Source organism: Geotrypetes seraphini, chromosome 8, assembly GCF_902459505.1.
Source record: "Geotrypetes seraphini chromosome 8, aGeoSer1.1, whole genome shotgun sequence".
Classification (NCBI taxonomy): domain Eukaryota; kingdom Metazoa; phylum Chordata; class Amphibia; order Gymnophiona; family Dermophiidae; genus Geotrypetes; species Geotrypetes seraphini.
The window spans coordinates 6,982,333-7,000,032 of record NC_047091.1 but is presented as its reverse complement, the minus strand read 5'-3'; the positions used below and the strand labels follow the sequence as shown (position 1 = coordinate 7,000,032).

General features: G+C 42.2%; 1 protein-coding gene across 4 annotated transcripts in view; it reads right to left on the bottom strand.

The window, feature by feature from the left end:
• The window catches only part of PHACTR4 (phosphatase and actin regulator 4), a 117,020-nt gene that overhangs the window by 75,822 nt on the left and 23,498 nt on the right, over positions 1-17,700 (bottom strand). For all 4 annotated transcript variants that reach the window (XM_033954879.1, XM_033954877.1, XM_033954878.1 and 1 more), the window contains one exon: positions 11,805-11,850. In XM_033954879.1, coding sequence (XP_033810770.1) covers positions 11,805-11,820 — 16 coding nt within the window. In that variant the 5' untranslated portion in view covers positions 11,821-11,850. The remainder of the gene's footprint in view (positions 1-11,804; positions 11,851-17,700) is intronic.

The window sequence follows — 17,700 nt, the reverse complement described above, 5'->3', positions numbered from 1 at the left end:
GGAGCATTTTAAAACCTCTCCCAGTATTCTATAGCATGACTCAAGCTCAGTTCTTTTCATAAATGTTGTAAAGCAGGGCTACCAGATATGAGTCTGTGGTCATCAGCGGCAGAAACAGCAATTATGATCCAAGGTGGTGCCATTGTGGTCACTTGATCAAGGCCAGGGGCAGAGGAGAAGAATCCTTTCCTCACCCTGTGACTTTCAGCTAGTTACTCATCTCTCATGTTCAAGTTTAAAGGCTAAGCTTTAGACGGGAAGGGACATCAAACAATAGGAATTCTCTTACACAGCACTATGTACATCGATTGCACTAAGTAAGCAAATACTTCAAATAATTTGAAAGCTAGCCATGGATTTATAAACTACAGCACCAGGCGAAATAAGGTAGCATGGCTTAACTACTTGAACTGAACCAATAAAAACAGTGGCACCACTACCCTAACAGAACTGCAGAGAATTAAAGTCATTGTGTACTTCGGATCACCTGGGAAATTCTCATTCCAACCGATAAAAGCTTGAGGTTAGAAAACACAAAACAGCACCAAGCGACTATTCTGTATGAAGAAACAAGGGATGAGGATTTCCTGGCCACAGAGGGCTTACAATTTAAATTTTGTGCCCAAGGCAGTAGCAGGTTAAGTGACTTGCCTACGATCACAAGGAGCTGCGATGGGGTTTTAACCGTGGCTTCCCCAGTTCTTAGTCCACTGCTATCAAGTTTCAAGTTTATTTAAAATTTCTTATACCGCGCAATCAAGCTTTCTAGGCGGTGTACAAAAACGCCAAAACAATGCGCCAATTAAAATACAATTTAAACGAAGAGAAACCAGGGACATGACATTTTTTTAAAGACATTGACGAACAGGAACAAAAGGGAAGAAGGGTTAGGGTGTCAGGTCAAACGCGCCAGGACAAAGGCTGGGAAAGGAGCAAGATAGGAAATAGGAGAGCTAGAGCATGAGAAAGGGAAATGGAAAGTTGGTAGGTAGCTGAAAAGTAAAAAGAAGTAGAATGGTGAAATTTGAGTGGATGGAGAGTCAGGAAGAGCTAAAAAGAAAATATCAGTATATAAGAGAGACAGGTGTAACCACAAAATGAAACGAGACAAGAGAGAAAAGACAAATGGACATCAACCACTGTAAAGGAAATTATTAGAAGACAAAGGAAAGCAGAAGAGACAAAATGGGACCAACAGGATGGAAAAATAAAATGTCAAAATGACAAAGGCAGAAAAATGTTTTATTTTGAATTTATTAATTGGAATATATTAGCTATGGGATATGTATATCACAGATCTTTGTATTGTATTCAGTGGCTTCACAGGCAGCTAATGTAGGTGAGGGAGGGAGCAGTGGCCCTAAGCTCAAGAAAGGGCAGGGAAGAGAGGGGAATCAGGGGCCCTCTCCTTAATTTCTGCCTTGGGACCCAGCATGTCTAAAACCAGCCCTGTTAATTATGTCACAAGAACTCCAATGTGCAATGCAAATATTAAGATCAGTGCTAGCTGTAAATCTGAGACCCAAGTTGGCCCCCATCATATCCTACGGTACTGGCTCCCAAAACTGTCTTGGAGGTATTGCCAACCCATGTCAGGTCTTTATCAGTGCTTTGCCGATAACAGCGTGATTTATATTCTTACACTTTTGTGCAGGTAACTTCTTGGCCCACTCCTACTTGTCTGTTCTTTGGCCTTGCTACGTAGAGGTTTTCTCCTTTTCTTGATTTTCTTGGGGTGGGGGCACCCCAGACTCTCAAGTTTTCTGACTATTCATAAGAGAAATCTGATTTGCATTTACAGCTTTTGTTTAGACAAAAAAAAAAAGGGGTGGGGGGGAGAACAGAAGACAGTGTGTATTGAGCTCAGAGCAATGAAGTTTTAATGCAAAGTAGTAAAAAATAGATATACATGTATATCAGTGCATTGTAAAGGAATAATTAGGGATTTCCATTTAGGCAGATGCTTCCAGGATTACAATTCCAGAATTGTAACAATATTTTTGAGTATTCAAATTGTTAGATTTTTTTTTTTTTCACTGCATTCAAATCAATCTCATGACATTTCCCCCAAGACTGTTATCCCCTTATATTCCCCCCTGCAAGCTCTGCTCAACTGGTAAGTCCCTCCTATCTGTGCCATCCTCATCTGCCAACTCCAGACAGTCCCTTCTATCTTGCTGCACCATATACTTGGAACAAACTCCCAAATTCCTACAGCAGGCTCTGTCTCTGGCAGTTTCCAACTCCAAGTTAAAAGCCCACCTCTTCAAGACTGCTTCCAACTCCTAACTCCTCTCATCTTGGGGTCTACATCCCCAATCCTATATGTCATGTCTATCTGTCCAAGTTAGATTGTAAGCTTTTCTGAGCAGGAACCATCTATCAAATGTATAGCGCTGCATATGCCTTTCAGCGCTACAGAAGTGATTTGTAGTAGTTAAGTGCGCTACCAAATTCACCCGTATTCAGCCAACCAGGGGAGGGGCCTGGCTGAGGTGGTTTTGGGATCCCCACCAGCCAAGGTATTAATTAAACGGGGGAGTCCAGAAAGTTATTGCATGGGCCCAGCTGGAAATTCACTTCTGGCTGTGGTGCTGTAATCCAATCTAAAATTTTGTGTATTGGTGTTAGGATTTTTTAACAATCAGCTATAAGAAATTGACATCAGTCTCTAAGCAGCAGACGGAGTCAAGTGCATTCAGTAACTGCCCTACATTCACAGCATGCATCAGAAAGGAACCTGGTTCAGATGTGCAGAGACAATGCACAGCTGCCCTCTCCTGGAGGGCAGGCAGAATACTCAAGAAGCCCAAACATTTTACCATTTGATTGTGATGTCCTGTGAATTGTGATATATTGGCAGTTATTAGTTTGTAATGTCTGTACTGTTTTTTAGAATTTTTATATAAGATAGGTATGTTTGATGTAATCTGTTTAGGATTAAGTGGAATAATTTTTTTTAAATAAATAAATATACGGTGGGATCTCAATTATCCGGCACCCATGGGGATTGGTGGGATCGTTTTTCTGCTTAATTGAGAGTGTATTAGAAACCTTGTCTAAGTGTCTCAATCCCCCCTCCCTCCTGCCCACCTCAAAGCACCAGTGCGGCAATGATCTTGAACCACAAAGCCCTTCTCCCTCCCTCCAGCCCCGAAGGGCAGAAGCAGGCGGCAGTCCTGAGCCATGAACCACCTCGCTCCTTCCCTCTCTTCCTTACCTGAAGTGCAGCAGTCAGCAGCATCAAAACAGGCTGCTCACGGCCAGCCCTGGCAAGGCCTTTCCTCCAATGCATCGGAAGTGACGCGTCAGAGGAAAGGCCCTGCCGGGGTTGGCCACAAGCAGCCTGTTTTGAAGCTGTCTCCTGCCATACTTCAGGTAAGGAAGAGAAAGAGAAGAAGGGAGGGAGAGTTTGCAGCTCAGGACCGCTGCCTGATTCTACCACTTTGGGGCTTAAGGGTGGAGGGCTTTGCGGCTTACAACTGCTGCCGGCTGGTGCTTCGGAGCAGGAGGGAAGGGTGTTTGCAGCTGCTTCAGGGCTTGAGGGAGGGAGATGGGGGGTTTAGGACCACTGCCACTCTGGTGCTTTGGGGTAGGAATGAGGGGGTTTTGCGGCTCAGGACTGCTGCCACTGGTGCTTCACGGGACTTTTTTTTTTCACAGGCGATTTTTTTGCCGGTTGGGTGAGAGTTCCGGTTAACTGAGACTACTGTACCTAACAAATCTGAGTACCCATCTGAGAAAAAAATAAATGGGATAAAAAAAAAAACAAAATAAAAACAAACAGCAATATGCATCACTTCCCATAATGCAATAGACAGGAGGAAAATACACACACACACATACATCTCAAGTGGCTCATCCAGTGTGCACAGCAGTGGAAAAAGTAGTACAAAATTCAACCAAATGCTTTTTCATGGATGTACGTAAAACATATTTTTTGGCTAGCTTCCAGGAGCCAAGGCTTCCTTCACTGTTTTGTTTTGAACGGGCATGCAAAGATGGGAGGAGGACATTGTCTGAATATTTGGGCGAGTCACAAAGATGCCACATCATTCAGAGATAGACCAAGGCACTTCTTCAAAGAGCTCAAAGCCCAAGAGTGACAGAGGTTAAGTAGTGGCAAAAAAACAGGCTCCCTGGGAACAAGGTTTGCACTACAAGCCGCTTCTATAGAACACAGTGTTCTCCCCAGGGCCTTTCAGCCGGGCCCAGCTAATTTAGATGAGCGCCCGGCTGTAATCTCGATCGCAATCCTGCTGCTACTGCCACCTTCTGCTCAACATTAAAAAAAACAACCCTTCTCACCGGCTTGGAGATTTACCGGGCTGACTCGGCACAGCCTGAATCGCAGGAGCCCGCCTTTTTTTTTTTTGTTTTGTTTTTAACGCCAGCAAGCGACTTGAACCCATGCTCCGGGGCTCTAACATGTGCATGCCGCTTCTCTCCGAAACCGGAAGTCACGTCCTGAGGGAGGAAGAGAAGGGAAGTCGGCATGCACACGCCCCGGAGCATGGGTTCGCTATAGGAGACAGGTCAGCTTACAACTTGCTCTTGCTTGCTTCGGGCTTTCTTCGCTGCCGGATCCTGCCTACTTTCTGTTTCCGAAAGTAGGCAGGACCCGGCAACGAGGAAGGCCCGAAGCAAGCAAGAGCAGCAAGTTGTAAGCTTCCTTCCGTTGCTGACTTATGGAAGATAGGTCAGCGATGGAAGGAAGCTTACAACTTGCCTTAGTCCAGCCCTGCACAACATGTGGCCCAAAACGGATCTCACTGCTGATATGGCTCTCACTCCGCTCTCCTTTGAAGATCAGCTCAGGAGGCAAGATTTAGCCCGAGATCAGACGAATATTAAAGGGCATTTGAAGGCATCTGAGCAGATTGAGGAGAACACATCCTGTTTTTCCATGCCTAAAAATACCATCTTCTCTAATGTAATCTCTGATCAGATCCTTAAGAGTGATGCAACTATATATGCTGGACAGTCTCCTCCAGTAAACAGCTTTAAAGCCTGCAACCATACAGAACCAGATGGTCAAAGGGCTCTGAAGTGTAGTATTGCCAAGGGATCTGTCTCACAAGTTTCTGACGCTGGCAGATGTAAGCACAGCACAAGAAATAGAGACTTGTGGCATTCTGTGTAGAAAGCTGATGCATAATGAATTTACTATTACCCATGTAATAGTGCCAAAGCAGTCTGCTGGACCAGACTACAATACAGTGATATGGAGAATGTGGAAGAATTATTCAGTGTTCAAGATCAACATGATCTCCTCACAGAAGAAAGACGGAGAGAAAGAGAGAGGCCTAGACCAAAGAGGAAAGACAGGAGGCAGATACTGGAGAGGGGGGGGGGAGAGAAGGGAAGGAGATAGAGATGTCAGACCATGGGGTGGAGTGAGAAGGAAGGAAGGAAGGAAAGGAGAAGAGAGAGATGCCAGAGCATATGGGTGGAGACAAAAAATGGAGAGGGGTTGAAGCTGAAATAAATCATGTACAAAGGAGAGAAAGGGCACAGGATATAGAGTTTATTGAAGGGACATAGAAAGAAGGAAGATATACCATATGGAACAGAGAGAGGGCAGACACTGGATGGAAAAGGCAGAAAGGGTGGACAGTAGATGGAAGGGGTAGAGAGAGGGTAGAGGCTGGGTGGAAGGGGCAAAGAGAGAGGACAGATGTTGCATGGAAGGGAGCGAGGACAAATGCTGAATAGAAAGAAGAGAGTGAAGAGATGACTAAAGCAGAAATGACAAAAGGTAGAAAAAAAATATTTTTGTTGCTTTACGTAGAATCAAGTAGTATTGTAACTGTATTGATTAAAATTTATCAATAGGAAATGGAAATAAGGCAATTTTGGGAGGGAATAAACCCCTTTCCTCAGGTCAGGACAGGATACTATAACAGCTGTATACTGTACTGTCTTGAAAAAAGATTTGGCTTCTGAAAGCTAATTGAAAAATGGATTAGTCCAATAAAATGGTATTTTCATATTTCTCATTATTTTATTTCTATTTGTTAATTTGTAAAGTGGTGACTTATGTAGAAGATTTTTTCAAATTTACATCTACTGTCTTTATATTTTGCACAGTAATAGGGGACATGTGTCACTGTTTCTGTGGTGTTGCATTGTATGCAGAGTCTGGTTTCTTGGTTCAGTTTAACTTTTGACTACATATTTCTATTTTTAGTTTGTGATTATTCCATATTGGGCGAGGGTGTATCTGTGTTCTGTGTGTATGAAAAGGACATGGCTTTCTGTTAGCATCGACTACAGGATCAATTGACTGTGTAGGATCTGGTTTGTTTAGTTTTACAATGCGTGTGTTGGTGTTCTAGTGCTCACTGCAGTGTTTAAGATGCTGCCTTTTCCTAGATGCACCCTTATTGTGTGACTCATGGATTATTACTAAAAAATATCTTTTTTTATATAGAGGAGGGGGTTGTTAAAAAAATGATTAGCACTGGCTGTCATATATACTAGGTACACCACTGGATTTAATGACTCTATTCTAACTTTACTGTTGACGTAGTTGTTGTCCCCCCAACACACAGACACACATTATAAAGAATTAAATTAAAGTTGTATTATCATCAAGTAGCTTTCAAATGACATTATAAGCAAATAAAAATAAAATATTTTTAATACATTGCTAATTATTACCTGCATCTTTACCTATACTGATTTGCCCTAGCTCTTACTTTGCACTATAGCAAAATAAAAAAGAAGCAGATAAAGATCAATCACACAGGTGCCCTTCAAGGCTCAGTAACACCTCTCCATAAATTATGTGGAAGAGGTCTGGAAGTGGGGATAGCATCTATTTTATATCCTCAGTGAGACCTCAGGAAGGAACCTAGTGATCAAAACATTATTAGAGGTGTTGTACAGCCATTTCTTGTATGACTGGATGAGCTATATTTATCCTTTTTTTAATGCTGTTTAAATTCATGCAGAAATAAATGGTTAGATTGAACCTAATGACTTCATTAACACATTTCCCTTTTTTAAACCTCTATACTATTTGAGAGAGGGTGAATATCTAATTATTCACTTCTAGAATTGGATACTTCTTAAATTTAGTAAAAATATTCTGGCACAAGTGTCAAACCTTAAAAAAGGAAGTCATATCGAGCATTGGAAAATAATAATAATTAACTAATAAAAATAGTATACATTTAATTTTCCCACTACCAAATTTCCCCGCCCCGCCCCACCCGGCTACTTTTTCATGCCACCCGGCTGGAAAAAATTTCTGGGGAGAACATTGGAACAGTTAATTTCACTGAATGAAGACAAGTTGATAAGGAGGTAAAATGTTTAATTCATTTTGCAACAAACAGGGTGATACCATCTTAATACTGTGGGCCTTGCTGGTTACTCTCAAAACACATACATGAATGCATCACAAATCCAAAAGCCTTAACCCACATGGCACTAAAGTAACTGCAGGACTGCTCGACACCTTATGTACCTACCGGAGATTTGAGATCTTCTACACAGTTAGGCTTGGTTGTTCTTTTCCAAAAAAGTTTGCATTATGAGTTCTTAAGGAACAGTGTGTTCTCATGTGAAGGGCTATCCGAGTGGAATAAGCTGCCAGTGTATTTAAGACATCTAACAAACTTGTCTGCATTTAAGCAAATGTTTAAAAAAAAAAAAAAAAAAAAAAAACACCTTTTCTGTAATATGAAATATGGTGTTCAGTAATATTGGGTTTTAACATGACAGCAGATTCTGTTTTGTGAGTGTGTCCGTTTGCATTATTATTGCTTTAATATGTATGTATTTGTAATCTGCCTTGGATAAAGACAAACTAGAAATAAATTGAAATTCAGTCATAAATCAACCTAAGAGGCTTCAGTGTATAGAATTACCATCCTAATGGTTTTTCTGACTTTATACAAGTTCAGGGCCGGAGGCCCTGGGTTAAAAAAAAAAAAAAAAAAAAAACCAGTCCTAGACTGGTGACCTGGCAGAAAATTGTCACTGCTCAACTATTAATTTCAGATCCTATTACCTAACTCAGACACTTGAGGCCAAAGCAACTTGTTAACCAACACAGATCAAGGCCAGAGAAGATCACCACAACTCAGTGGGGAAAATCAGCAGGGTTGACAAATACAGAAAAAATTAAGAAAAGAAAAAAAAAAGGGAAGAACCCAGAGAGACTGCACGCTAACAGTGATGAAGAATTGCAACCATCCACCCACACAGGAAGTACGGCAGCTGTACAAACCACCAGGCCTGCAATGCCTCATTCTGATTAAGAATGCTCCGATACCCAAACAAAGAACCAAGCAAGCTCTCCAAAATTCCCTAAATGCCCACATGTATACAGTAAGGGCATCATCTCCAACTGCATAGTATACTGCCCTGCCATTGGGCATGGATGCCCAAGATATGCCAAGGAGGTCCCCTTTGGCTGCCTTGACCATTCAATGGTAGAAAAGGGAAAGAAAACATCAGCAGAGGTTTCTTACATGATGATCTACTGAAAAGACAAAGAAAGCTTCAGGACAGACTGATCTTCCATTATCCCATAATATGAGGGGGGAAGAGGCAAAATAGTGTCACCGGCATTACTCTCTCACTAGCAGAGAACAGCTTCAGCATCACACCAAGATATTATGTTATGTGCATGGACCAAATATGAAAGTGCAAGGATGTCTCAGTCACCGCTGAACACTGACAATGTGTTCCCAATCGCGACATATGTCTGCAAGACATGGACATTCACAAAAGCAGATAGAAGAAAAATCAACGCCTTCGAGCTGTGGTGCTGGAGACTTCTATGAATGCCATGGACAGCTAGGACCAACAAAGATGTTCTTGATCAGAGTTGTCCCTGGAAGGCAAGAAACTAACCTATTTTGGACATGTGATGAGGGCGAGTTCACTAGAAAAGGAAGTGCTACTCGGAATGGTCAGTAGTAAAAAGAAGCAGGAGAGACCAAAGGCCCATTGGCTAGAAAAATGAAGGCAGATAAAGACCATATGGCCTATCTAGTCTGCCTAACCATGCCATCTACTATCCCCTCCTCTTCCTTAGAGATCCAATGTAGTTGTGCCAAGTTTTCTTGAATTCAGATACACTTTTTGTCTCTACCACCTCCATCAGGAGGCTGTTCCATGCATTAACCACCTTTTCCATGAAAAAATATTTTCTGGAGGTTACTTCCGAGTCTATCCCCTTTCACCTTCATCTGAGAGTTTCCTTTCAATTGAAAGATCGCCTCCATGCACATTTATGCCAGGATACATTTTACTGAAACTGTATTGCACACACGGGGGTTTCTAGCACCCTGCCAGGTACCTATGACCTAGATTTGTCGCAGTTAGGAAACAGGATACTGAGGGCCTGATGGACCTTTAGGTTGACCCAGTATGCAATTCTCATGTCCTCCTCCTCCAGATGTGACTAAAGATTGTGTTCGTGCCATCAAGTTTAATTTTGTTTTAAGTGAAGACTACAGCAAACATTTCACTCAGTTATGTTAACTGCTCCTGTGCAAGAACACACAAAAAAAATCCTCCTCCTACACCTGTCTCTCTCAAACTGTGTGCCACGGCACAGTGGTGTACGCCAAAAAGATTCCATGTTTGCCATGAGGGAGACCAGAATTTTACTTTATTTTTATAAATTCCCTTCAGAAGTATACACTAGAAAAGATGACACGTACATCGCGTGCACAAGAGTTTGTCAATGTTATGAGTAAGGATACAAACGCCCAGACAAGCATCATTCTTTGACATAATTGGTTCTTGAAAACTAAAACAACCAAGTAACTTCATTTTTTATGCAAAAAGTTATCCTAACTTGAGCAACAAAGTAATCAAGGTTCTGTTACCATTTGGATCTTATCTTTGGGCTAGATTCACTAACCTCACGGATCTGATCCGTGACCGGGTGACCGATTCACAATGCGTCCTCGTGCAAATTCTGCCAATCGGCAGCACACCCCAGAGTGATCCCAACGCATGGGCAGACCATTTGCTTTGCTTGTAGATGGTCTGCGCATGCACTAGCTCTCTGTGGCAAAACTTTGCTTTTTTTAATTTTTTGCATTTTGGGCTTTTACTCATGAGCCTGTGGTTTTAACCTGCGGGTTTAAAGCAGGGCTGCGCTGCGGTGTTTTCTGGAACAAAACAGAACATGCCATAGTGCAGCCCCGCTTTAAACCCGTGGCCTCGCACTGCAGGGAAGGGCGATCCCCGGCGGCAGCAGCTTCTTCCCCTTCGCCGACTCGGACACCTGGGATCCCCCTTCCTCCTCAGAGTCCCCAATGATAGGGTCGAGCATGTGGCACCGATCGGTCAAGCAGTAGAAGGCGAGAGCAACATCAGCAGCGAGCACAGCATCAGTACGATGCTCTGGGACAGAGGCTCCGGGATGGTGGCATGGGAAGTTTGCCATGCTAGGCTAAATGCCATAGCTGAGGAGGGGTAGTTGCTCCCAATGCGCCCCCTGCCTAAACTCTCGTCCAGGTCAAACTGTAGCTTCTCTGGGTCCTGGGAAAGTTCATCTGGGAAAATGCTTAGCATAGGAAGGGTCCGGGGGGAGGTTTGCACAGAAAGGTGTATTTGGAGGAAAGAGGTGGGGGGAATAGGAAACACAGCGACTTGCCACTGATTGCTTTTCAATGTCGCTTTACCAAAAGCAAAAGCACGCGCTTTTACAACCACAAACCCAACTGTTCGTGCTTAGCAAGATGACGCATAATTCCCTGCTCTTCTTCAGGAGCCGAGTTGAATTGTTTCTAAATAATAATATTGATCCATGCACGCAATAATCTAGAGCCTTTTGTAGAACACCACCAAAAAAAAGAACAAGTATTCCAGCTTGCAAGGCTTTTATTTGCTGTAGCCATTATTGTGGATGAGCAGGAGAGTCAGCAGGGACGTGAGCGACTGGTCCTTGGCAGTTGCTTGTTTTGGGATCGGCCAACCCAATCGGTGTTCCTTCGTTGGTTTAGTGAATCGCTGCCTGTGCGGATCAGATCAGGTGCGGACAGGATCGGCCAGAAGGTTAGTGAATCGGGTCATTATCGGAGGGCTTAGTGAATCTAGCCCTTTGTGAACTTGGATTTTCAGCTGACAGAAATTAAATTGAAAAAAAAAAAAAAAAAGAACTGCAGATGGTGGATAATGAAATGCGTGTTTGCTTGTAGACTATCAAGCCATGTTTTGAATTAATTTGCACTCAAAAACAGCACATCCATCATATAGGTATTCAATTTCTTAAATATTCATTATCTTTAAAATGTCAGTAATTTTTAGAATTTTCAAAATTATATTTATTAACAAAAGTTTTCACTTATCTGCAGTCACATTGGGGGAGAAAAGTCTACTGACACAAATTCATGTTTTGCCCATAAGAGCTGTTTCAAAGCAACATCCCACCCCACCCTCCAAAAGGGCACAGGCCGACTTCATGATACAGAGCAGGAGACTCAAGTTTGAGTATCCCATCTGTCAGAACTGGCAGCAGTTGGTACACTACAGACATTGCTGTTGACCTCCAATCAAGGTTGGAAGGTAGGTCACAGCTGCTGTCACTATGACCTCTACTGGCCACTGAGACATTCCCAGTCTTGCCTAGATGTCATCTGAGAAAAGAGTTTTACAAAGATTTAAAAAGTGGGGAATAGAAAATAAATTTCAAAGAATATGAATTTTGTTTAATTCATGATGCTATCATGGTGATTTTGTAGTTTTCCGGTTTTATTCTTTGAAATCCGATGAGATTTCTGATAAGGCAAGAAAATGAATTTGAAATAAAATATCCAAAAGAGGCAACTCACCAGTCTGTTCATCCATGCCACACGTATATATCTAGTAGAAAGCTTCCTGTAAAGAGAGGGAGAGAAAAATAGATCAATCTCAATTCTGAAGAAGAAATGCCAGCAACTATGCCCCAACAAAGAACCATATATATCTAGGTGCTTGTGAGCCCAACTCATTCAAAATGTGATAGGACCTCCTAGCTCCCCCTATCAAATCCCCTTGCCTCATTTAAGGCAACATTTCCAAAAACACATCTACACCCGAGAATGCTGAACACAGAAGAGCATTACCTAGGATCCAATAGGTTCCCATTCATACCAGCAGCCAGTTCCTACTGGCCAATTCAACAGAAGAGAACCCATGCTAGCCTTGCATCCCATAAGGTTACAAGGATCCCTCTTTAAAAGAAACTTTTTATGGTGGGCACAGGCAGGATGAGCGACTTCGTACTGGTGGGATTCAAGCCTGCACATGGCCAGGCTACATTGTGTAACTTAAGCTTAACTCTGCAACAAGTGGCTTTGTAGCAAAGCTTCATTCAGATGTGTACAACTTCTTTCTTTGGATTTAGCTGCCTTTTCAATAGTAGTTCGAGGAGAATTATATGCACCTACAGTAAGTCCTCAGAGGACAGTTCAACTAGGAGTTGCTAGCATAGCTACTGCATTGCATAAAACCAGGACCTGAAGCAAACATTAATGGCATTAGCAGATATTGGTAACTCTAGCTTTAATTTTGTACCTGAACCAATGGAAGGTTAAGTCACCTTGCCACAAGGAACCAGTGGGGATTTGAACTTAGCTTACTTGGGGGCTTATGCACAAAAGCTTGGAGTAGCTTAATGGTTAGTGTAGCGTGCGAAGATCTTGGGGAACTGGGTTCAATTCCCACTACAGGTCCTTGTGACCATGGGCAAGTCATTTAATAATAATAATAATTTTATTCTTATATACCGCCAAAGCCGTAGTAGTTTGAGGCGGTTTACAACAAAGAAGAGCTGGACAATCAGCAAATATAGATACAATGTAAAGTCATCAAAATACAGGTGAGCAGGATACAGAGGTAAGGCATAAGAGATCTTGGGAAACAATTTGATTAGAGTTGAAGAAATAAGGCATAAGAGGTCTTAGGTTACAAATCGATTAAACAAGTTTGTTTTTACTAGTTTTCTGAAACTTAGGTAGGATGAGGAATACATGATGATGTTACCCAGCCAATCATTCAGTTGACCTGCTTGGAAAGCAAGTGTTCTGTTCAGGTATCCTTTGTAACGGCAGGCCTTTAGTGTTGGATGGTTAAAGTCTCTCCATTGCCCCAGGCACAAAACATACCTTATGTAGATTGTGAGTCCATAGGGCAGATAAAAGTAACTGCATATATGTGTACAGTTTTGCATAGGTCTAGTAGCACATAGAAATGTTATCAGTAGAGCTGTGAACTAACTAGAGGTCTGCACGGGAACGGGGATCCCCCCCCCCCCCCAGGTCTATGGGACTCCCACAGGTATGGAACCGGGGTTCCTGAGGCCTGGAAAGAGAATTAGTAGAAGATAGACAAAAGCAGAAACTGGGACCAAGATGATGGAAAAACAAAATGTCCCACCAGCTACAGCAAGGGAGATGTTCATTTTGAGGGGGGTTAAGCTCAAAGTGGGAGGCCCAGCCCCCTCTCATGGTTATACCATCAATTGTGTTTAGTGCAAAATGAAGTACTTGCTGAGTTTGTTTTGGGGTCTCCAGTTCAGTTTTGGCACATTTTTCTTATGCAACCCTTGTCCTGCAAAGTGCCTCTCTCAATTCTGCTTTAAATGATTTCGATGCTGTGTCGTTTGATTCTTTACTCATTGCTGAATGAAAAACCATTTGTGGGTCTTGGAAGGACCTCTCACAAGTTACCTTTGCCAGATGGTGGAACCAGATTAGTTTGCTCTACAGATATGAGCTTTATATTGCCAAAAAAATCCAAACCTTATTTCTTTTTAACAAGGAATGGTCGACCCTACAATCACATGACCTAATGTCTATTCTAATTCTTTCCAGTGATGTATGCATCTCTTATTTCTGTTCACTGTTATTTGTTTATATTATATTTTGGTGTGGGCAGGGATGGAAGGGATTCCTCATGAGGTCGGGCAGGAACAGGTGGGATACTGGTGAGGACAGGTGGTGATGGGCGGGATTTCTGTCCCCACGCAACTATCTGCTGTGAACTAGTAACTGAGTGCATGGCTTCTAACACAAATGTAATGCCAAATGTTTGCTCACTGATGCAATAAGCGAATCGCAAATAAATTAACACACACAAATCAGGAAGATCACAATGGATGCAAATGCATACAGTTCTGCACTAAGGGCAGCTGGTACAGTGGTGTGCAAAAGCCTTAAACCACTTGTGAATTTTGCACTCTTTCAACTTTCTGACCTTTTATTTTAATTTCTTTATTGACTCAATAGATTTGTCTGTGCGCCACGTTATAAGGAATACATTTGGCTATTTTCTAATTTACAATTTTGTTGATACTGAAACATAGCTATTATAACTTTTGCAGGGATCATGTTTCAAAACTGGATTGAGATTGGCCAATCAGGAAGCTGCTTTCATCAGCCAATCACAGTCCAGATATCTAGGTCAGTGGTTCCCAACCCTGTCCTGGAGGAACACCAGGCCAATTGGGTTTTCAGGCTAGCCCTAATGAATATGCATGAAGCAAATTTGCATGCCTATCACTTCCATCATATGCAAATCTCTCTCATGCATATTCATTAGGGCTAGCCTGAAACCCCAATTGGCCTGGTGTTCCTCTAGGACAGGGTTGGGAATTACTGGTCTAGGTAACAGGGCAGCTATAAAGAGCACGGGCATTTTGGGTTTCATACACTTTCTGTATCAGCCATTGACAAGACTCGGAACCTGATATTGGAACAGCATGTTCATGTGTCGGTGATGAGCGACAAAGGATTTTTGTGCCGCCAAATGGCCAGCAAAGTTGGCTGCAGTCACAGCATGGTAGTCAAGATTGTACAAAAGAAGAAAGCGACAGGTTTAGTGGTCGAAAAGCTTCAATCTGGTTGTCCAAGTGCATCAACATCACGCCAAGACCATGTACTTTGACGAATTTTATTGACAAATCGCAAGTTGACCTCACCTCAACTACTGTGCAAAGAATTCCAGAGTTTAATTACCTGGCTTTCAAGCGCCTGCATGGTTTAAAGCAGGGGTGAACATAAGCAATGCCTCCGCTGGGTCAGACCTGAGGTCCATTGTGCCCAGCAGTCCGCACACGTGGTGGCCCAACAGGTCCAGGACCTGTGCAGTATCTCTATCTATACCCCTCTATCCCCCTTTTCCAGCAGGAAATTGTCCAATCCTTTCTTGAACCCCAGTACTGTACGCTGCTCTATTACGCCCTCTGGAAGTGCATTCCAGGTGTCCGCCACACTTTAGGTAAAGAAGAACTTCCTAGCATTCGTTTTGAAACTGTCTCCTTTCAACTTTTCCGAATGCCCTCTTGTTCTTTTATTATTTGAAAAAGTTTGAAGAATCTGTCCCTCTCTACTCTCTCTATGCCCTTCATGATCTTGTAAGATTCTATCATATCCCCTCTAAGTCTCCTCTTCTCCAGGGAAGAGAGTCCCAGTTTCTCCAATCTCTCAGCGTATGAAAGGTTCTCCATACCATTTATCAGACGTGTCTCTCTCCTCTGAACCCTCTCGAGTAACGTCATATCCTTCTTATGGTACGGCGACTAATATTGGACGCAGTATTCCAGATGCTGATGCACCATCGCCCGATACAACGGCAGGATAACTTCTTTCGTTCTGGTAGTAATACTCTTCTTGATTATACCTAGCATTCTATTCGCTCTCTTAGCGGCCGCTGCGCACTGTGCCGTCAGCTTCATTGTCATGTCCACCATTACCCCCAAGTTCCTTTCTTGGGTACTCTCCTTCAGTAACATCCCTCCCATCGTATAGCTGTACCTCGGGTTTCTGCTTCCCACATATAGTACTTTACATTTCTTAACGTTGAACTTCATCTGCTATCTCGTCGCCCATTCCCCTAGTTTGTTCAAGTCTCTTTGCAATTCTTTGCAGTCCTCTTTAGTCCGAGCTCCACTAAATAGTTTGGTGTCGTCCGCAAATTTTATTATCTCACACTTCGTCCCTGTTTCTAGATCATTTATAAATATATTAAATAGCAGCGGCCCAAGCACCAAGCCCTGCGGGACACCACTCGTGACCCTCCGCCAGTCCGAGTAGTGGCCCTTCACTCCTACCCTCTGTTTCCTACCCGCCAACCAGTTTCTGATCCATCTGTGTACGTCTACGTCCAACCTTTTGGCTCCCCTGGGCCGCATTGACCGAAAAAAAACGTTTCTAGGGCCACACAAATGCTGCATAAGACAGAAGAGGGAGCCAGCAAGATGGTAAACACCCGGGGGCAGCAGTGGAAAACACTTCATCGCCCTCGACTGGGGCTGCACAAAATACTTCACTGGGCCGCATGCGGCCTTCGACCCGCAGGTTGGACACCTCTGGTTTAAAGTTTCTTGCACAGTTGTCTGGGTTGGGGCAGAATAGTTAACAGCCTCATTACCATTCATTTTAATATGCTATGTGCTGGTGTCTAATGCAAGGTTAGGGTCTGTGCAAAATCGTTTTCCGCATCATATGCCCAGAAAATAGAAGATGGTTAACATGACATCTATGCTAGCTTTCTGCACTAGCCCCCTTGTTTTCAGCTTCTCCTGTCCAGATATACATCCACTGACATGAGTTTCCAGGTCTGCTTCACATTAGCAATGCCAGTTAACGAGTTTAGCTTACTCTTCATTTGATTATTTTCCTTCCATTCCAGAGGATCTCAAAGTGAAGTGCATGACAGTATAATTAAATTTGCAACAAGAAAGCATCCTTCTGTTTATTGCATCTGGATCACATTGTGCATTTTCACTTTGCATGACCTGTTACCCTGCACTCAAATAAGTGTGCCACACAAGTTTATTCACTTTACAGAAAAGTTGTCAGCTAAAATTAGTACTGAAAACAAAAAAAACCACAACCAGCACTACTTCCTCCTTCTCACAGTACTGTATAGCTTTCTCCCAAAAACATTAGTACAAAATGTTGTCAAAATTAAGTTTGCTTTGCTTATTATGCTCTCCTCAGACTGACAACTAAATCAGTTCCGATGGTTCTGTTTACAAAAGTGCCAAGCTCCAACTTTATTTATATACCGCATTGGTAACAACATCTATGCAGTTTATATAGGCTAGAGAAAGAATATGAAAATATATATATATTTTCATATTCTTTCTCTAGTCTATCACAGATGTGTGTATTGATTTTTTTTTTTTTTTATAATATATTTAAAATGTGTGTGTGTGTATGTATATCAATATACACATCTGTGATAGGCTAGAGAAAGAATTTAAAATTTGTTGTTTGTGTTTAATCTTAGACTTGATCCCCACAAGGCCTGTTATGATAAAAGTTATTAGTTTATCAACCGAAAGTATCTGTGAAAAGAGTTTTTTAAGTAATTTTTAAATCTTTCAAGGGTAAGTTCCATTCGGATATAATTTGGAAGCACATTCCACAATTGTGGAGCAACCACCCAAAAAATACGATCTCGGATGGCTATATATGTAATATATTTCAAGTTTATTTAAAATTTGATTGAACGTCTATAATCATAGATTCAAGGCTAAAATAATTAATAACAGAGTAAAGGGGAACAATGCAAAAAAACATGGACATGACTTACGAGACAGATAGTACCATAAGGAAGGAAGGGATAGAAATACAATAATTAATAGGAAATGAGACAGATAAGGATGGGTTAAAAGAAATCAGAGGTTTGGAATAGAATGTAGTCTTTGTGATGGTATAGTAAGTCGATTCTTTTGAAGAG